The following is a 23776-nucleotide window of genomic DNA, read 5'->3' on the forward strand; positions in this document are numbered from 1 at the left end:
TTTTATATAATTTCGCTTCATTTGAGTACCAGGTTGACCTATTTTCGAGAAACTTTTTTTTTTTAAATATTAGGGATCCATTAAATATTAAAGGGTTTTGGGGGACCTCTAAAAATATTTTTTATTCAACAAAATTTTAAACCTAGTGTTTTTGTATTATATAGAACACATTTAAAGGGTGGGAGCAGATTTTTTTCAAAAAAATTGTTTTTAGGGCCACCCTAATATATATATATATATATTATATATATATATATATATATATATATATATATATATATATATATATATATATATATATATAACAACAATATTTATTATAATGCAAATCTGGTATTTAAGTCAAAGATTTTACCTGACCATTTTTTCTTTGCTTTAATCGGAACTTGATTTTAACTATAACAGTCCATGTAAACTTTATAATTAACAGCAAAAGACAAATATGTTTTGGCAAATCCAATAATAAGTACAGTATTCTAAATCCCTTTATAAAAAAAATAACTAAATTTAAAACAAGTTCATGAAAAAATACTTATTCATTTCTATAGGAGAGAGTGGAGAATTTTTGAGTAGAGAAAAGTTACATTTTATAAAAATTCATTTATATAAAAATTCACAAAAACTGTAAACGATATCACAAAAAGGTAAGTATAACAATAAAGTATGTTTATCTAGTTGGAAAAAACATAGATGCATAGAAGTAATATGAAATGAAAAAAGTTTTATTGAGGTATATCAAATTGATGATATAAGGGCTGCTGGTGAGGGTAACTAGGCCATTAGGTTTAAGATAAAAGTCAATGTAATTAAAATGTACATTTTTGCATTTAAACTCAATAAAAAAAACTGCAATAGTTGATACATGTTTTTGTGACAAGTAAACTTAAAAAAAAAGTAAATAAACTTATTGAAAGAACTAATAAAATAATTAGTCTCTCTTTCTATATATCTTTTTTTTATATAAGTAAAATAAAGAAATCATCATCAAAACATTGCTGAAGGCTGAAGGTCCTCAGGGAGGAATTGTATAATAAGATTAAAAGTTTTAGGCTTTAAAAATATAAATATTATTATAAAACATGTTTCTAAATTTCTTATATAAAAAAAGTTAACAAAATCTTGTTACGTAATGTACTTATGGAAGACTATATTCAAACTGTAGTACTTAGAATAAGAAGAATACATGTGAAAACCTTGCAAAAAAATTCTCATTTCTTGTATAAAGTAAAACATTTCTTGTGCAAAAGAAACAACATTATTAAGTTTTTTCATCAGGCAAGGAAATACACTAAATATCTTATTTGGGCTGGAGAGAAGGTGGCCCAAGTACTACCTATGCCAATATATACATATATGTATATATATAACATGTATATATATATATATATATATATATATGTATATATATATATATATATATATATATATATATATATATATATATATATATATATATATATGTATATATACATGATATATATAGATATAAATATATACATATATCTATCATATATATACATATATCTATATATATCATATATATACATATATCTATATGTATATATATGATATATATAGATATATGATGCATATGTATATACATACATATAGATATATGTATATATATACATATACGTATAGATATATGTATATATATATACATGCATACATCTCACTCACACTTATTCACATGTGCTTATCAAAAACACTTATACACATATCTTTGGATCAAATACAGTTATTTGATTAGGAAAGAATGGAATTAAATACAGTTAATATATCCAAAGATATGTGTAGCTGTGTATAAGTGTTTGTGATAAGCGCATGTGAATAAGTGTGAGTGTATATGTATGTATGTGTATATGTATGCATAGATGTGTATGTGTGTATGTGTATGTTTGTATATATTTGCATGTGTATATATATATATATATGTATGTATATGTGTATATATGTGTATGTGTATATAATATATACACATATACATATCTACGCATACACACATATAATATTGTTATATGTGTGTATATGTATTAGTAATTGACTGGGGCTGGTATTTGACTGTGGCCGATTCTACGGACAAGACTGCATAAAATTGGTGCATGTTGACTTGTTTTTATATATCATATCAGTATGCACCAATATTTATACAGCCCCAGCCATAAACCTAGGTTTGGCTCAGGTCAAATACCAGCCCCGGTCGTTTACTAATATGCATTTATGTTTGTATATGTATATGTATGTATGTATGTATGCATGCATGTATGTATTTATGTATGTATCTATGTATGTATGTGTGTTTATGTATGTGTATATATACGTATATTTGTGTGTATGTGTATATATATATATATATATATATATATATATATATATATATATACATATATATATATATGCGTGTATATTATGTATGTATACAATTATTGTATACATACCTGCATTAAATACAAGGGGATATAAGTATATGCGTTTATGTGTATTTGTGAACATAAGTGTGTATGTGTGTTTGTATGTATGTGTTTGTATGTGTCTATATATGTGTGTATGTAGGTCACTAATACTAAATTAATATTATTTTTGTTATGATTATTGTAATTATTTTTATTTTTATCATTTTATTTTTATCATTGTATTTTTGTTACTACCACTTTTATAATTATTAGTAGTAATATTTTTACTCCTTTAACTTTTAATGTTCGTTTTGTTACTGCTGTGGATGATATATATTACTATTAGCATTAACGATATATTTATCAGCTTTTATTTGCACGGTTTTTACTTAAGAGTAGTACATGTACTATTTATAAACTTCCGTGAATGTAACAACAATTTCAGAATATATAAATTGATTGATTATATATGATATATATAGGATATATGCATATATATATAAATACATATATGTATGATATATTCAAATATATATATATATATATATATATATATATATACATATATATATATATATATATATATATATATATATATATATATATATATATATATATATATATATATATATATACTTATACAGATATACATATTTGATGGTTAGATATTAGATCGTTTTCTATGGAGTAGCAAATTGTTTACCCAAACATTATTAGTTTTATAATCTTTATTTTATAAAAACATGGCCCTCCAGAAAAACATGAATATTAAAAAAGACAACCAAGAAAAAAAAAAAGAATTTTGAGTGAAAATGTTTTAGCTTGCAGACTTGACTCGAACAAAAAGTCCATTACTAAGAATACTTTTCGCTAGCTTGGTTTATAATAAAACATGTTGCTTTTTTCATTAAATTGTAGAATTAAAAATTATACTTTCAAATTGCAATGAGCGTAATCTATTAATGTTTTAAATAAACTTAAGTTGATTTATAACCGAATTATTCATGTATAACAGCAAATAACAATCATAAAAGTCAAAATATTTTTATAATAATTAATTTTTTGACATCATACTTATTTCTAATGTTTAATATAGGTTACAAACACCAACATTGGAAAGTCTGACAAGGTAAAACTTTTCCCCTGTTGAGCAACATAGACAAACACAAACATTTTCGTGCAACTTAAAAATTTCAATTTTACTTAAATTTTTACTAGCACAATATAATTTAAAAGGAGGTCTGACTGGAGCTTTTCTTGATTCTTAGTCAGGTGACAGCTAAAATGATACAGTTAGTAGCTTTTACAGCTTAACTTATTTCATCTTTTTAAAAACACCTTGCTGAAGATGGTGAAAAAACACACAGCAATAAGAAAGAGGGGGAGAGAAACTGTCTTTAGTCCAGAACTTGCAGCAGCTTTAGATGGAAAAAAAGTGTTAGACCGCAAGACAGTTTTTGTTGAAATGGAAACCGCCAAAGGCCTGGGACAGAATATTGATGAACTTGATCTAAACAGACTTAATTCGCCAACACAGAGTGGAACACCAAGTTCAGAGATCTGCAGATATTAATGGTAGTACCCTTTGTTGTTCACTGGGATGAAAAGCTGATTCCTGATCTGATTGGAAAAGAGTAGGTCAATGCCTGCCAGTATTGGCTTCAAGAAAGAAAGTCCCTCAGCAACTTGTAATTGTCAAACTTTCATCCAAAACAGGCAAGGCTGGTGCCTTGTCTGTGATAAATAGTTTTTTACTTTCTTTATAGTTAAAATTTTTATAGTTATATATGTATATACATATATATATATATATATATATATATATATATATATATATATATATATATATATATATATATATATATATATATGTATATATGTATATATGTATATATGTATATATGTATATATGTATATATGTATATACATATATATATATGTATATATGTATATATATATGTATATATATATATATATATATATATATATATATATATATATATATATATATATATATATATATATATATATATTGTTCTTTATTACACTAAAATTTTTATACAAATATATAGAAAGTAAAACAGTTTAGAATTGAAGATTATGTTAAAATAAAGATAGAAATTAAATAAAAATAAAGAATGCGGAAACTTATAGAAGACTCAGAGGTCTTGTTATGAGAACTCCTGAAGTTAGATGTGTCATTAAAAGTTGATGTAAACTCATACAAAATAGTTTCTTATTAATAAAAATAGTATTGAAGTTTTCATTAAATTAACTTGAAATATGGCAGGCTCCACTAGAATCATTTTTCTTTAGATTTTTTTTTTCAGCATTTTTCTTTCAGTATATTACGATTGTTTAGACAAACTTTTTATTTTGTTTAAAATTTATATTTTCTTCAACCATTGTAAAACACTTCTGAAAATACATTATTGAATAGATTAAGTCTATCATTTTTTTTTTAAGTATATAATGATTGTCTTAGTTAAATATTGTTTAGGGTATCACGATTGTCTTGTCGAGTTTTGAATTTTTTTTCAAAACTTTTATTTCCTTCAACCATTGCAGACCTTTGAAAAATGTAAGCATAGACCTCGTAGCCTGGTTAAGTCAAACCATTTGCTAACTTGTACAGTTTTTTACTGTCCATTTGATAAAAAACTTCGCTTAACTAGAAATTTTACTTTGAATTGCAATAAAGTAATAAAACATCAAAACTTGCAAACTTCAATGAATATTCTAAACTTAAATGTTCAAAAATTTAACATCTAACGCAATATTTATAAACATTTAGTGTAATATTTATAAATATCTTATAAATAACTATCTAGTGTAAAAAAAATTTTCTAACTAAAACTTCACTTATAGCTTCGATTTTGTACAGGTTCGATCACATTCTATTAATTAATGACTATTTAATTTAAAATTCAAAAACATCAAAACGTTGGAATATGAAATATTTTTGTCAAAAGTTAATAAACTAAATATTTTCACTGATATCTTCGAATCAGTTAAGCTTATATTAAAGTCTATTTATTAAAAAAATTAAAGCTAAACGAAACTAAAAATAAAAATAAAAAGTTTCAATAAACAATACATATAACAAATATATTTGTTATATAACTTTAAACTAGAACTTTTGGAAGCGCACTCACAAACAACAAAAGAAAAAATGTAACGTCACTATTTTCAGAAACGCATTTCTCAAAATATACATCAGTATAAAAGTTGTTTATATATTATATTTGTATAAGTATCAGGGATACGGAGTCCCAAAAAGGACTCCCGATTTGAAAGTCACAAAAAATTTCTTCATTTTATTTTTTTGGTATCCAGGAGCTCAAAAAATATAAATAAGTTTACGGACTACTAATAGGAAAAAAGCTAAGACTTTTAGGTTAGAGAAACAATCAGTTTTTGAGCCCGGAGTCCTTAGGTGTAATGGCGCCAAGGACTCCGGAACTTCAGGACTCTGGGCTTAAAAACAATAAGTTTCAAGTCATTAAATCTTATGAACTTTTTTCTTATAGCAAATCATAAGTCAACAAACATGTTTAGAGCTTCTGGACACTACAGACTTGGAAAAAGTAGAGATATAAAGCCAGAGTCCTTTCGGGACTCTGCATCCCTGATAAGTATATACATACTTACATTAGTAAGCGATGGGGGCTTTGGTCAGGGCCAGGTTTGATAACACATAGCCGCGACCAGTGCCAGGTTTATGACCAGGGTTGCATTAATATTGATAGATCCTATAAAAATCTTATCTTTAAATAAAATTTATGATATGAGTTATAGTTAAAAACAATACTTTAATAGGATCTATCAATACTTTTATAGGATCTATCAATATTAATGCAGCCACGGTCATAAACCCAGCCGGGGCTGCATTAAAACTGATAGATCCTATAAAATATTGTTTATAAATAAAATTCATGTCATAAATTTTAATTAAAAATAATATTTTTATAGGATCTATCAATATTAATGCAGCCCTGATCATAAACCCGGCCCTGGTCATGGCTTTGTGTTATCAACCTAGCCTCGGCCCCGGCCGCATATTTTGAAACCCTATACAGGCTCAGAATAGACAGAAATATGAGCAATCTGATTCGCTGATTTTGAAGTTTTGTATTAGGAAATTTATTTTAGTACTCTTCAGAGTATTTAAAAGGTATCAAAATCTAATTGTACAAGTGAATTTTCACTCGTAAAAATCTCAAAATTTCAATAAAGTTTACCTTGATGATGGAGGTTTTATCTGTTGTTAATTTAAAGAAATGGTAAAAAGATTTATGTGTTGAAGTAAATTCGAAAAGATTTATAAATGTATTTCTCGTAAAATATGTTCTTGGCCTTGAAGCATGCTCAAATACAAAGTTTATATACAGTTGTACGAGACTACTTGTGAAGTACTTTTGCCTATAAAGGTTATATGCAGTTTTACCAAACTACTGGTGAAGTAGTTTGGTAACTTTATTTATAAATTGGAATTATATTTTAATTATAAAGAGTTGAACATTAGAGTTTTTAAATAAAGAAAATTTTTACTGATTTCAAAACTATCTTACATATTCCATGTCAATATATGAGCTCTGAAGAGATTTTGTTTTCGTGTTTTGTTTCAACTATAGTTTTAAGGAGACAGATTTATTTTTTTATTACATAACTCTAATAAAACATCGTCTTAAACCATTTAACACTTTTTGAAAATTGAAATATTTAACTTGAATTTGCATGTGTGCAATTTTGCAAGATTTCTAAATGTGTTTCTCGTCAAATGTAATGTCCATGTTCTATAAAACATGATCAATACAAAGTTTATATGCATATGCAGTCCAGACTACTGGTAAAGTACTTAAATTATGCAAAGTTTAAATTTTAAGCTGAGATGGAGGTTGTTCTAAGCTCTTTACTGCATCTTTATACCAACTTGTTAATTATAAATATTTAAACATTTAAATTTTTGGAAAAAGAAAATTTTTACAGATGTTTTATCAAACTAGCTTACATGTTCCATGTAAATCTATGAACTCTGAAGAAGTTACTGTTTAACCTAAATTTTGAAAAGGCTGATAAGGTGTATGTCAGTATTTTTATTCACCTAACTTTAATAAAACATCATTCTTAAACCTTCAAACACTTAGTGAAAAATTAAAAAAAGTTTGGTCGCGTATTTTAACTTATATAAAAGTAGGATAAAAATTGTATATTAATAATCTATTGGAAAATTTAACAAAAAAAGTGATATTTATTTGTTTTTCTACTGAACAGTTCTTTTGTACAGCTACATATAAGCGTTGATATTACAAGCTAGCAAAGAGTATTGAAGTTAAAAAACTTAACCAAATGAAGGTGAGTTATGGCAATTATTGTAATGAAATGAACTTCATCAAAACAAGCTTTAACATTTGAAGAAGTAAGTTTTCAAAAAAAATTTAATTATATTACTTCAAGATAAAACATGACACGTCTCTATTTTTATATTATTATACAAGAGGTATTCACAGAAATTCAAAAAATGCACACTCGATTATATTGGTTATACCAAAGATTACATAATAAAACAATTCATACAATTTGGAAATATGAAAGATAAATAGTTTTTTACTTTCATTTTTTTTTTCCCTCAGGAGTATATAGTGTTAAATAAATTGATAGCGTAATAAATGTCAAATTTATCAAACTTTGTTGCTTTATTTGATATTATTTACCATCAGTTGCTATCAAAGGTAAACATTTTTTACCTATTATAGAATACAATAACCAATATATATATATATATATATATATAAATATATATATATATTTTTTACACTTAGTTTTTCATAAAGGTGTGGTAAGTTAAGAGTTATTCCTTTTTGTAATCAGTTTACTATATCAAAACACACTTGTGGACATCAGGTTATAAATTTTTTCTTATTGCTTATTATGCTACAATGCTTTGTAATCTTATATTACTATACATTACTAAAGACAATCTAAATCAGCTCTTGCTCACAATTGCTTTTATTTTAAGAGTGCTGTAAATTATCTGGGCTAGTTAAATAATCAATATTCTCAAACTTCAAATGTTTTAGTGATGTATACAATTTATATATAGGAATAATAAGGGTTAAAATGTGAAAAGAAATTAGGTTCTTTTTAAAAATAGTTTTCTTGTTATATAATAGAATTAATGGGAACTTAATTTGAAAAAACTTATATCAAGTTAATAATATTCAATTGATATTACTAGGTAAATTTTAAAACTATTTCATTCAAAGGAATCACAGCATAGTCAAGTTTTACCATCTGGTTTATAGTTTGTTACAATGGCTGTTATTTTCAAATCTTAGAGTTATAAAAACCATTAGGAAAACAAACTAAATTTTTTAAACCTTTATTTTTAAGAAAATATTATGAAAATCACGGATGTTTTGAGTTGTGAAGTTTTGTAAAAATATAAGTACTATATTGTACAAAATCGGATAAAAAAATCATACTTTTTTTCTTATTATTATTTGGCAATTACTCAGTTTCACTTTCATTAATCAATACATTTTTTGACATTTCTTTTGATTTACACTTACGCGCAAAAGCCTCTCTTTCAAAATCAGCGAATCAGATTGCGCATATCTCTGCCTATTCTGAGCCTGTATAGGGTTTCAAAATATGCGCCCCGGCCCTGGTCCCAGTCGCTTACTACTTACAATAATATATATAATATTAGTATAAGTCTATTATATTTTTATCAAGTATATAATCAATTGTATAAAAAATTATTCACTTGATAATAATTAAATCGCGCATTCAGTTTAAATTAGAATGCAGTTTTCTGTTTTATACAAACAATGAATGGAAAGTTATGAAGTCATTGCTGCTATCAAATAGAATGGAATGTTTATTATTTTAAAAATGTTTCGTCCCAATGAGAATAGAAAATTTAAATTGAAAAATGAAAACTTGATTGAATTTTGAAAAATCAAAAGTTTTAATCCACAAAATTTTATTAAAATTTAAATAAAACACAAAAACGTAAGATTCTTTTGCTTTATTGTTTTTAATTATTCACACATTTTTTGTAAATAAAAGAAATATTCTTAATCTTTTATTTTTTTTTTAACCATTATTTTTTAAAAATTAAATTAAAAACGTTTCTGTTGCTTAGAATGTCCGCAATCAAGCAACAGAAGTGTTAATTCAACTCCACGAGGAAACAATGTTGTCATATTATGTGATGTTATCAACTACATCAAATATTATGTTATGTTGTCAACTTTTAGTAAATATGATATTTCATTGTTTTCGTTTAATATTAAAGCTGCAGTAACATATTATTTCCGATAGATGCATTAACTAAAAATCAAAGTCTTTTTTCCTCTGATTTCCCATGGCAACTAATTTCCAACTCTAAATATTGCTCTCAAAGGCTTGATGCTGAGAGCATATAATCACGCTCGTTGATAACATGTTTCAGTATTACGAGCGTGAAATATCGCGCTGGGGAATTTTATTCATCACATGCACTGCATTGTAAAAAACTTCTGGAAATACATTATTTAACAGATATTGAATAGATATTGAATTGAAGTCTTTTTTTTTTTAACGTCAATTCATAAAAAAGATTTTTACTGTCATATGATGAATATTTTCAACTTGGTGTTTTGTAAAAGTTCTTCTTTGACCCACGTGTAGCAACTTTAAACAATTTCAACCTTTTTTAGGCAGGTAGGTTAGTTTTGAAGGTCATACTAGTCACTTACGTGTATGTACATACATAATGTCATATGTGCATATAGAAACATTGTATAAACACAAGTAAACACATAGACATATACACATAAAACACATACATACATACTACATACATACACATGTACATACATAAATACACGCATAAATGCATACATACACACATACATACACACATACATACATACATACATACACACATACATACATATATACATACATACATACATACATACATACATACATACATACATACATACATACATACATACATACATACATACATACATGCACACATACACTTGTACATACATACATACACAGACCCGGTGCAAGGCATTCTGAAGGTATTATTGAAATAAATTGTCATTTGAAAATTATAAACATTTATTTATTCTAAAAAAAGAGAATGAAAATGCAATATGGTTTAAATTAACTTTAAAAGTCTTCACATGTTGTAGCTATTTCTACACAAAAAAGCACCTAATAAATTCATTTAAATTATTAATAATGGTTCCATTCAAACATACATAAAATGTTTTGCATAAACTTTTTATTTGGTTTATACTATAAATAAATGACCAGAATAAAAGTTAAATTTTTTTATAATTATCAAATATAATATATTTGAACAATATTTTGAGCTGTATAATTATTTAATTAGTTAACTAAAAAATAAATATTATTTACTATAAAACATTCAAAACATTAAAATAAAATAATACAAAATTAAACAATTCCCTGATTTTCCCTGACTTTTAACTAAATCAATCTTTTTTCCCTGATCATATCTAAATTTCCCTGACTTTCCCTGAATTCCCAGATTTGGTGGCAACCCATAATACTGAGGTCTGATTTATATATATATATATATATATATATATATATATATATATATATATATATATATATATATATATATATATATATATATATATATATATATATATATATATATATATATATATATATATATATATATATGTATATATATATATAGAGAGAGAGAGGTGTGTTAAGATTACAACTTTGACACTAAATAGCCTGGTACCGTGGGTTTCAGTACATACATTGGCTATCTAATAGCCTGCAGCCGAAAAGGAGCACCGCTACCTTGACATTTCTCTACTATAGAGTATAACTATACTTTAAAAGGTATAGCTGTATTATCAAAAAAAAACAGGTAGTTCATAAAGATTTAATATCCTTTGGGATACCTTAGAACTTTAATTTTTTTTATATTTAAAAGCTTTTATTGGTTCAAATTTCAAATGTATTGGTTATGATAAAATTTAAAATACTTATACAAATATACTTACACTTAATTTCAACATACCCAAACTGCATGCTGATAATATAGGAATCTTTAAGGATAACTCATACACAAACCTAAATTTAAAAGAGCTTAAATGAAATACAAATTTGTTTTCATGTTTTTATTTTAATAAATTTAAAATTAAAACAAAATAATATAAAAACAAAACTTTTTATCTGTTTATTTTTAGATATTTTATGATAAACTTAAACTATTAGTAAAACTAATAGTTTAAGTTTATCATAAAATTTCACTGTTTATCAAAGTTTTTTTTTTAACCAACTGCAAGCACCAATATGTTGGAAGTTACTAGAAAACAAACAATATAATTAAAGAGTTAAGAAGCAGTTGACAGAAGACTTGAAAAGTTGAAGGTTGTATGAGTCAAAAAAAAAAACATTAAGATGAAAGAGAATTCAAAAACAAAAAGACCTTACCACAGAACAAGGAACAGTGGCTCAAGCTTGGCAGATACAGAATGGCAGATTTACAAAAAATCTTTTCTATTTCAATACAACTATCTCTGATTTTAAATATGCATATTCTATGGATATCACATTAATATAAAACAGATGAAAGTGGCTCAAGCTTGGCAGATACAGATAGGCAGATTTACAATGCATTTTTGGATCTAGAATATAGAATATAGAATGAGATCTAGAATATAGATCTAGATTTGGATCTAGAATATAGAATATAGAATGGATCTAGAATATAGAATGAGCATCATTAAAAGAACCAGCCCAAATATGAAAACAGTATTTCAAGTATCACTAGGAAACACAGCCGAAATATGACAACAGTATTCTCCAGAAAAAAAATACTGCTTGAAGAATGTTTTCTAATTTAATACAACCTACTCTGGTTTTAAATATGCATATACTATGGATATCACAGTAATATAAAATTTAAATGTAACAGATAATATTGCACAGTATATCTTGGTGCAAAACTTTTGTGTTTGCTTAGAGGTAAAAAGTATACAAACACGTAAAAAGTATACAAACACATAAAGTCTTAAACAGTCTGCTAATTGTTTATGTATTTGTTTTGGTTTAAAAGCTATGACTTTGTTTTAAAGCTATGATTGTATTAATACAGCTAGTGTGACTTTTTTTTTAAGCCAATTCACTTTCCCAAGGCCAAGAAAGCCACTACAGTTGAGGAGGCTACTATAATTGTGATTACAACCTTCCCTCAACTCTATAACTCCAAAACACGAACTTTGACAAACAAGGCCGCTGTGTGGTGAAACAAGTTGAGCGTGGTACTACCAGAGATGTGGTGTGGATTGAACTTGGAACTTCTTGCTTATGAGGCAAGCATTTTATTACTACACCACTACTGCATTGAACACACTGAAACTTACACCATTAGCAAAAATAAATTGCTTTATTTATAATCTTTTTGTAGGAGTTTGTCAAGTTTTTTTTTAACTGATTTAAGCTATGAGAATTTACTACTTCCATAGGTAATTCCTTCCATGTAGTTGCTAATGAGATAATTTATTCTAATGCGATCGTAAGAAGATAATTTTGCCTAGATGCCTCTTTAGTAAATTCAGCTCGGTATCTAAAGTTGTGTCCACAAGTCTGAATCTGATTTATTTGTATATTCATTTGCTCTAAGAAATCGTATCAATGTAAAGTTAGATTTACACTATGTATTTTATTGATAATTTTAAAAACAAGTAAAAAGTCACATTTTAAACACCAGGTTGAAAGTTTTGTTAAATTTATACTTATGGGTTGTTCTTCATATGTCATGTTTATAAGAAAAGAAATTATCTTAGTTGCTTGTCTCTGTATTCATTTCAATATAAATGTATTTCCTTTAAGGTAATGAGACCATACAGTGATACCATATTCAAGATGTGGATAGACAAGTGTAGTATAAAGAACTTCTATAACATCTGTTTACCTATATAACCAAAGGTACGCTTTATCATACTAAGCGCTTGATTAGACGCAGAACTAATTGTTTCCACTTAAAATTGGCAGAGAAATTAATATCTAGATCTTTTTCAAATTAGACTTTTCTCAAGTTATTAAATTTTCATTATTGGAACCAGTTAAGAAGTAATCATACTTAGGATTATTTTTCCCAGTATGCATAACATTACACTTTTTACATTTAAACTTGATAAGCCTTTTTTTTTGATCATTTAAATGCCTAGATAAAATCATCTTGAAAAGCTGGTATAGAGTTGTTGCTATAAATTCGATTAATGATTCGAATGATTGATTAAAGTATCATCAGCAAATAATTTAGATGTGTTAGTTAGATTTTTTGGTAAGTCATTGATATAGATGACAAAAATAAGTGGACCTAATATAAAACCTTGCGGAATACCACTAAAACAATAATTCCAATTGGACTTGATTTAATTAGTTACTACTCTTAGCTTCTTATTTTCTAAAAATGATTAATCCATGCAACAAGCAATTACTAACACCTTAATTTCTTAATATAAGCAGAAGTCTCTTGTGAGCAACAGTGTCAAATGCATTGGTAAAGTCAAGATAACTGATATCAGCTGAATTGTTTTCCATGGAAGTTGATAGAAGTTCGATAGTCTCAAATTTTTTATATATGATTTTCTAGACAAGAACCCATGTTGTTGCATATTAATCAGATCATTTGTTATTAAGTGGTCCAAAAATTCTTTGTGTATTATTGATTCAAATAATCTACAGATAATTAAGGTCAGAAAAATAGGTCTATAGTTTTCTGGCATAAGTTTATTCCTTTTTTTCAAGATAAGAGTGACATTTGCTTCTTTCCAATAACTTGGTACTTTGCTGGAAGCTAAGGATTTTTTAAAGATTAGTAAAATTGGATATGCTAGTGACATCAAGCATTCTTTAAGAATTCTAGAGTGAACTTTGTCACTGCCAATAGATTTACTATTACATTGTTCAAAAGTTCCAATATTTTATTATTACTTTTTTTATTTTATTCTGATTCAACAACACAGCTAGCACACATTTGTTGTTAAAACGCTAAAACAATGTTGCGCATTGCGTTGACCCAACACTGACTGCCAATGTTATTTTTATATCATTTTGGTTACAAATGCGACGTTGCTAACAACCAAAAATCAATGTTGGCCCAATGTTATATTTCAAGTTGGCATTGCGTAATAATTTACATTGATTCAACATTGTATTTTAAGTTGATTCAACGTTACATTTTATTTATATATATATATACATTTTTTTTTTAAATTATTCACCTCCTCAAGGCCCGAGGGGGGCCACTACAGTCAAGGAGGCTACTCATTTTTTTGTGTTTTTTATTTTTTAGTTGATATTCGTGGTGCAACCCTCTCTCAACTATTTAACTCCGAAACACGAACCTTGCCGAGCAAGGCCGCTGCGCGGAGAAACTAATTTGACATATATACAAACATACATATATATATATATATATAGATATATATATATATACATATATATATATGTATATATGTATATATATATATTTGTATACACAACGTTATATTTATTTTTATCAGAATTGAATTTTTTTTAATATATGTGTATGTATATATATATATATATATATATATACACATATATATAGACATATATATATACATATATATATATATATATATATATATATATATATATATATATATATATATATATATATATATATATATATATATATATATATATATATATATACATAAATAGGTATTATTCAACTGAAATAATCAACTGAAATATTTGGATGAAAAAAGATTCTTGTATATTATACATATATATTTTTAAATATCTGCCTTTCCTCAATGCAAACACAACGTTGATTTACTGTATATAATCCAATATTATTTCAATGTATATGGATCAATGTTGATCAAGTGTATAATATCCAACATTATTCCATACACATTAACATTGGGTTATAAACATTGGATCAACCTTAATCCATATTGTATTAGATACATATACATTAGATCAATGTGGGGTTATACATTCATCAACATTGATCCATATCATTGAATAAATGTTGATCCCTATACATTGGATCAACATTGGGTTTAGATCAGAAAAATAGCCAATTTTTGCAATGTTTTTTATGTACGTGGGACCAATGTAATTTTGCTAACTATTTTTAATCATGTTGTTATTAATGTTTTTATTAATATTAATACCATAAAACTAACATTGGATCAACCTTGCATTTGCATCGGAGAAAACAGCTGACATTCGCAATGAATTTACATGCATTGACCCAAGGTAAGTGTACCAGCTGGGAAAGCAACCACTATTAAGTTAGGAGTTACTACAAAAAAAAGAATAGAGTTATAGAGCAAGGAAACAGTTGACAGAAAAATTAAGGGTTGTCTGAATCAGGAAAACATAAAGAGAGTTCCAAAGGATTGAAGTGCGGGGAAAAAAACTAGACAAATAAAAGATTTTAGAGTATGCAGGGACAAATTCAGTAAAAGAATGAGACTTTGCTGAATGAGGAGTCAAGCGAGAATAAGTTTTAGTTAATGGAATTAGAGATGATAGCTCTTTTGAGGGGTTACCATAATAGTATTTGTAGAAAAGAAAAAGAGATGCAAATTTACAACGATGGGAAAGAGGCTCAAGCTTAGCAGATAGAGTGGGTCCAACCTTACAATGCACTTTTGGACCTTGTCAAGAAGAGAAAGAGCATCATTAGAAGAGCCAGCCCAAATATGACAACAGTATTCTATACAGGGACAAATAAGAAATTCGTAGAGATAGAGAATAGAATCAGGAAAAAGAAAATGGTGAGCACGATAAAGAAAAGCAGCCTTAGAAAATACTAATTTGGCAATTGATTGTATATATGATTTCCATAAAAGATCAGTAGTAAATGATAATCCAAGATGACTTAAAGAAGAGAACTCAGTGAGAGGGTTGCCATTCATTAATATAGGAATGACAACATTACTGCAACAGCTGTTTGTAATAAAACTTAGAACAGGCAGCTGATCTTGAATTTGATCTCATTTCTGTAATAGATTGGGGCTCACAGTGGCTTTGTAATTTTAAACCCAACAAAACTCAATAACAGAGTTTTATTGGGTTTAAAATTTACAAGCCACTGTGAGCCCCAATCTGTTACAGAAATGAAATCAAATTCAAGATTGTCTGTTCTAAGTGATTGAAAAGAAAAGGCTTTTTGTCAAGACAGGAGTATAAAGTTGAGTCATCAACAAAAAGTGTTACTTTAGATGTAAGGTTGTCAGGAAAAATATTAATACAGATAAAAAATATAGCAGGCCCAAGGATAGAACCTTGAGGTACCCCAGAAGTTATTGGAAATATAGAAGAGTATTGGCCTTTGAGGACAACTTTAATAAAGTTGTTACAAAGAAACGATTTGATAATCTCAAAAACTTTTCCAGGTACACCATCTGAAACAAGCTTATGGAGAAGACCAGCATGCTCTTCGAAAATAAGCTTATGGAGAAGACCAGCATGCTCCGAAACACGAACCTTGCTCAGCAAGGTTCGTGTTTCGGAGTTAAAGAGTTGAGAGAGGGTTGCACCACGAATATCAAACTTTTTCGAAAGCTTTATAAATGTCAAGAGCAATAGCTTTAATCTCTCTGCCTTAAAAAAACAACAGGACTTCAAAATATATAACCTTATACAGTTTACAGATCTGGTGAACAGTAAAAAACAGTAAAAGAATGCTGCCATAAATTAAAAACACAAAGTATGTTGAAAAAAAAAGTAGTTGAAAAAAGTATTAAAACTTGTATTTTAACTTTTTCGCTGGTAGCGAAAAAGTTGAAATGCAAGTTTATTATACATGAAAGCTTCCATACTGCTGTGAATTTTTCCTTAAATTAGGTAATAACAAATTTAACTATAGAAAGCATGTTATTCTTATTCTAAATATTTGTTTAACATAAAAATGCTAAATTTTTTTTAATGTTAAACAGACATTTAGAATAAAAATTTGGTGCAGCACATTTTACTTACTTTTACTATTTAATACTTTCAACTACTTTTTTTTTTCAACATTTTTTTAAGTTAAAATACCAGTTTTAACAAAAATCTTTTCGCTGTGACCGCACATTTTTTTGAATAAAATTTGGATGGCATAACATTTACAACTAATTAAATTTAAATAGTAAATCTTTTTTAAAGTATAACAAACTATACATTGATAAAGCTAAACAAATAAACTTTTCAATTAAATAAGTTTTTAACACGCATCAATGAACAATAAGAAATGCAAAGTGCTTAAAACCATTGTTTTATAGTAACTAAAACATGAGATCCAAAGCAAAACCTATTTAATGTATAATGTATAGAATGTTTTTCTTCATGAGACTTCTGTAATTACTTAGCTAAATACTTATACACTTCTACAAATTAAATATTACAGTGTTAACGCTACCTTATTTTATAATTAAGTTTAAATAAATTTTTATTATCAAGGATTACTCAAGATTTTTTAACTTTGTCAAAAGATAACATTTTATAATTACACAAAATGGCTCTAATTATTATTGGCTATGTAGAAAAATAATTAAACCTTTTGAACAAACAAAAAAAGTGTCCAGAATGAAAATTTATGTACAAATCAAGATAAAATGTGTAGCATACTCAAAAGCTTCTACCAGCGGCTTGCAGTCCTTTTTCATTTTTTTGGTTCTTTGGTGTTTTTCTGCTTTTTTTAGCAATTTTTTAATTTTTTTTCCATAAATTTTGGAATAGTTTTTTTTTATTCTATATTTACTATTACTATTTTTATTTTTTTCAACATCTTCACTTCCAACAAGCAACCGCTTTTAAAGTTGGAAGTTACTGGAAGAGAAAAGATAAAGTTTATAGAGCAAGATAACAATTGATAGACAACTTAAAATATTGCTAAGTCAGAAAAGCAAGATGAAGGAAGCGAATTCCAAACAACTGATGTTGGAGGAAAAAAAAATAGACAAATAAGAGTTTTTTAACACTTAGGAAAAGTCATAGAAAAAGGATGAGGCTTGATTGAATGACGAGTAACACGAGAATGAATTTTAGTAGATGGCACAAGATTCTTTAGAATAGTGCCTATTATAGGATTTGTAGAAAAGAGAAAGAGAAGCAACATTATGACAATGTGATATTGGATATTTAAGATTTTTAGAGATAAAGAATAGAACCCCGAGTAAGAAAGTGGCGAGCATGATAAAGAGATGGAACCTCAGCAAATAATATTTTGCAATTGATTTGATATATCACGCCATGTTTCAAATTAAAAACGCTAAATGCATTAGCTTAATGTGAATTTGACATCATAAAATTCGTTTTTGTGTATTAGTTAAAATGATAAGTTTTTGAGTAATAGTTGAAATAAAAAACCTTAAAAACTCATTTATAAATGATTTATTAAATTTGTGTATATCATATTTATTAAAATTGTGGTATATCAAACCAAAGAGAATCTAAAATACTAAATAGTGGTATAAATAACTACATACTGTAAAAATGGACTTGATGCATTTCCCTAGTAAACCAACAATTCAAAATTTTATTTTTAAAATTATTTCATATAAACAAATTGTTTTTTGGACATTAGTATAATTGAATTAAAATATGATAAAATTTCTTAAATAATCATTTAAAAAAATTTGCAACTAAAAATGATTTTTTATTTTAAAAAAATCAGTGAGTAACAAATAAAATTATTTTTAATTACGTTAATTTATCTACTTTATTTAATTTAAAGTTTATTATTTTATTAGCAATTTTGTTGTGAAAGCATAAATTATTTTTCCTAACACCAAACCCAACATAAAATTATATCATTGTATATATCATTTGTTAAAAAATAATTGCTACGCTCTACTTGCATTTAAAAAGTTACTTAAAGGAAATCACTCTAGGCGTACATAACACGTAAGTAAATTGCTGGCAGCTTAATGCTTTAAAACAACGGCTGATATATGCTTTCCAAGAAAGATCTTAAGTGAGAGTTAATCCTAGAAGATAAAGGGAAAATGAATCATTGAGTACATTATCGTTCATAAATATAAGATCTAACTTATTGCCATAACAATTTGCTAAAAAAATTGAGTTTTATCTGAATTAGAAATCACCAGTCATTGTGAGCCCCATGCTGTTGCAGAGGTGAGATCCTTTTTAAGCTCAAATGCCCCCTTCAAGTAATCAGAGTTTTGCCTTCTTAACAAGACAAGAATAAATGGTGGTATCATCAGCGAACTATGCCACCTTAAAGATAAAAATGTCTGGAAGATCATTAATGTAAATTAAAAGGAGTGTAGGGCCAAGGATTGAACCTTGATGAACCCCTGAAGTTACAGAATAAGAAGAAGAGTGCTGTCCATCAATCACAACTTTAATACTAAGATTGCAAAGGAAGGATTCAATAATCTTAAAGATGTTAACAGATACACAGTAAGAAGAAAGCTTATGGAGAAGACTAGCATATTAAACTTTATCAAAAGCTTTAGAAATATTAAGAGCAATAGCCTTAAACTCTCCTCATCTATCTAATGCAAGATAAAACCTATCGGTTATTACTGTTAGCAAATCAGCTGTAGAACAAGAAGATTGAAATCCATATTGAGAGATAAGAGATTAAGTGTTTGTTAATTAAAGTCTCAAAAACCTTGCTTATGAGAGGAAGAAGACTAATGAGACGATAGTTAGACAAGCCAGAGCACAATTCAGAGTTTTTAAAAATAGGGATAACAGATACTGCTTTCCAGCAGGCTGCATAACAAGACTCTGATAGGCACTTGTTAAATAGTTTTGAAAGTATAGACGACAACTCTGGAGAACACTTCTACAAGACTATAACAGATATGTTGTCCGGACCACAAGCTGTAGAAGAGTCTAAGCAGGAAATCACTTTAGATACAGAAGCTGGAGGGATATAAATGCCAAGCAAAAGATTAACCTTTTTGTAAGCTATGTCAGTTGAATGCAACTTCTTTCTTTGGCGACAAAACTTGTTTAAAATGGTTTCTCAGATGCCCGTTTCTTGGAGAATTGTTTTGCTGATGGTTATGGAACTAATGGTTTTGATTGGAAATGGCAGCAGTACAAAGCAAGAGTAACCATGGAGAAGAGTGAGGCTTGACATGGAATCATTAAGAGGGAGTAAAAGATTCCATGTCAGCCTGAATCCAAGAAAATATATTAGAAACACATTTGTCAGCAGGAAGAAAAAAAATTTCTACCCGAGGGTCATCACAAAGGAAATTACGGAAAAAGTTCTCGTCAGCTTTAAGGTAGTTGTAAGAGGTAGGATGGTAAGGGGATTATGATGAAGAAGAAGAATGAGATAATAGTTTTAGAGAGATCAAACTGTGATCAGAAGCACCTAAAGGTGAATGTTGAGAGACTGAGCACTGACTAGAATCAGAAACAAGACACTAGTCGAGTAAAGAAGGTAAATGATTCAGATTGTCTGGAAAGCAAGTTGGAAAGTTGACTATTTGAGTTAGAGAATGAAAAAGGCAAAAGCTTGAATGTCTGCAAAGTCACTGCTTTAAAACAACGGCTGATATATGCTAAAATTTCTATATTAAAATCATTATATAAAATTACAAGATGAGACAGCCAAACTCAAATTAGTCTCACAAAGACCAAGTAGGTCTGGTGAACCTTGCAAGAGATAAGATCTAATAGAAGAAAAGATTTAACAGAAGAAAAGTTATTTAGAAGATCACAAATATTAGTAAATGATAGATTTAGAGAACTTGGTAATGACGATAGTTTTTGGAGTTTTATAGTATTTGGTACTCTAGTCATTTTTAAATATGTTAAAGAACTTGACTCAAAGCACAGATAGTACTCAGTACACTGTTTAATAGCCCAAGCAATTGCCTCATTATTATTAATAAACTCTAAGTTATGACAAAGGGTTCCAAATGTGGCCTTGACAATGCACACCAAAAGTACAAACAGGGACACCATCGATGTGCAACATAGCACTGTTAGTATTCCAATACTTTACAGCTGTCAGGAAACCTGACTACAAGCCGGCCTCAGAAACTGAGTTTTAGAGCTGCACCCTCATTAGGAGATAAAATAATGAGTTGCCTAGTCATAAAAACAGAGCTACAAGCAAAACCCATGCAATGAGTCAAGAAGACCCAGCATTCAACATCTTAAATTAAAAACAATGTATTATAAATACATCTGCGCTAACCTAATAAATAAAGACAGGGTGCGAGGCTGGTCAACAGATAGAATCTATTTACCCCTAAAGTTTTTGCCTAGTTGGCCTAGAGTTGCAAAAAAAAAAACGCGCTATTTTCCTTTGATGTTTTTTTGGGTAAAAAAAAAACGCGTTTTTTCAGGTTTTTTGGTGTTGTTTGGCTTTTTTTAACAATTGGCATAAATTTTGGAATAGTTTTCCTTTATTCTACTATATTTTTAGTATATGACCTTTAAAAGCACAATTAGACGTATAAACACCAGTTTAAAATAAATTTTTAATAAAAAATTAAATTACCTTTAAGTTAGTTATATATCTATTCATATTGTATGGAAATGCTAATTTGTCATGTTGTACTAACAATTGTGATTATAACTGTCATTATATATAGAACTACTTTTCTCCAATAAGAAAGTTACCAATTTAATTTTGATAATATAAATATATTAGTATATAATACCATTCAAACTTAATATCAGAATCTATTGAGATTGTTTACTTATTTGTATATTGTGTAGTTATTTAGTCTTACATTGTTTGTTTGTTATATTTGTCAAAAAAAAAATATTGCTAGTAGACCCTTATAAAAAAAAACCCTGTACTGAACTTAATTTCAAGAAAAATTTAAAAACTTTGAATAATTATTATTTACGGAATTTCCCAGAACACCTTTATCTGATGATTCCTGATTTATTTATAACTCATTTTTTTATCTGGATTTTTTTAAAGGTTTAAATGGGCGACTAAGGTTATTTTTCTGCCCCTGTATGAAGAGCTTAATGATAACTGATTACCAACAAGAAGAACAAAAAGAAATCACTCAATAATTTAAAGATATCCTTTCTCTTTATATATATATATATATATATATATATATATATATAATATATATATATATATATATATATATATATATATATACACATATATATATATATATATATATATATACATATATATATATATATATATATATATATATGTATATATATATATATATATATATATATATATATATATATATATATATATATATATATATATATATATATATATATATATATATATATATATGTATACATATGTATATATAGATATTATGGTGCTTTAAAACCTCTTTAGATAGAAAACCACAAGAATTAAAAAAGGGGTAAAAGCACTAAATAATAAAACTGACTATCTTTTTGAAACCGAAAAATTTTAAATATTTGTAACATTTACTTACCAGTCTAAAATAACTCACATGTTTTAAGTTTTACTAATCTTTTTTTATTTGGTCTTTGTAATATAAAATTTACATGCCATCAATGCTTTATTTCAAACTTACTGTTAGTAATATGGTTTGGTTATCTTTTGTGTTAATCTATTTTTAGATTCTATTGCAGAAAAACTACAATTTTTATATTAAAAATAAAAAACATGAATTTCTATAACTTTTTTGATATCTTTATTTAAAGATATTTTTTTAAATAGATTTATTTAAATTTCATTTCATTTGAGTACTAAGTTGACCTTTTTAATATAAACATTTTTTTAAACAATATTAGGGACCTGTTAAATAAAAAAATGAGCTTAAACATGAACTGGACAATTAAACTTAAATTAGATTTAAATTATTCACAAAAGATAACCACAGCACATAAAAATAACTGAGTTCTGATTTTTATCTAAAAGAAGGGGGATGTTTCAGTTACTAACAATAAAACCGGTACATATAGTTTTAAAATACATCGCAAAAATGCAATCACAAACGTTCAAATTAAACCGAACTCATGCCATAACCCTAAAATTATCAATGGTGTCTTTATTGGTTTCGTCCATAGAGCACTAGGTTTATGCACAATAAATAACATTGATGAGTTGTCGTTTCTTATTGATGATGAGTTGTCATTTCTTATTGATGTATTTGTAGAAAACAGCTTTAAGAGGAAAAGTCTGGAAAAACTAGTTAAGTCTGCAAAAGAAAGTGCTAACAACAAAAAAGATCTCACGAAAAATCAACATTTCCTAATGTCTCCAAAAAGAATTGTGTCTTTACCCTGGATCCCTGGAATCAGTCCTAAGTTACGAAGAGTTTTTAAAAAAGTAGGATACACGCTAGTGTTTAAGTCTCCAAAAAATCTCGAAAGTCTACTTAGTTCTTAAAATAAACCTACACTAC

General features: G+C 27.1%; 1 protein-coding gene across 1 annotated transcript in view; it reads right to left on the reverse strand.

Moving 5' to 3' along the window:
- LOC101236485 (stimulated by retinoic acid gene 6 protein-like) overlaps nt 1-23776 on the reverse strand; it is an 87554-nt gene that overhangs the window by 50859 nt on the left and 12919 nt on the right. Inside the window, exons 6-7 of the mRNA XM_065816730.1 lie at nt 11447-11516; nt 356-484 (exon numbers count right to left, since the gene is read on the reverse strand). Of these exons, the coding sequence (XP_065672802.1) occupies nt 356-484; nt 11447-11516 (199 nt within the window). The remainder of the gene's footprint in view (nt 1-355; nt 485-11446; nt 11517-23776) is intronic.

The sequence above is a fragment of the Hydra vulgaris genome, chromosome 13 (genome assembly GCF_038396675.1).
Source record: "Hydra vulgaris chromosome 13, alternate assembly HydraT2T_AEP".
Classification (NCBI taxonomy): domain Eukaryota; kingdom Metazoa; phylum Cnidaria; class Hydrozoa; order Anthoathecata; family Hydridae; genus Hydra; species Hydra vulgaris.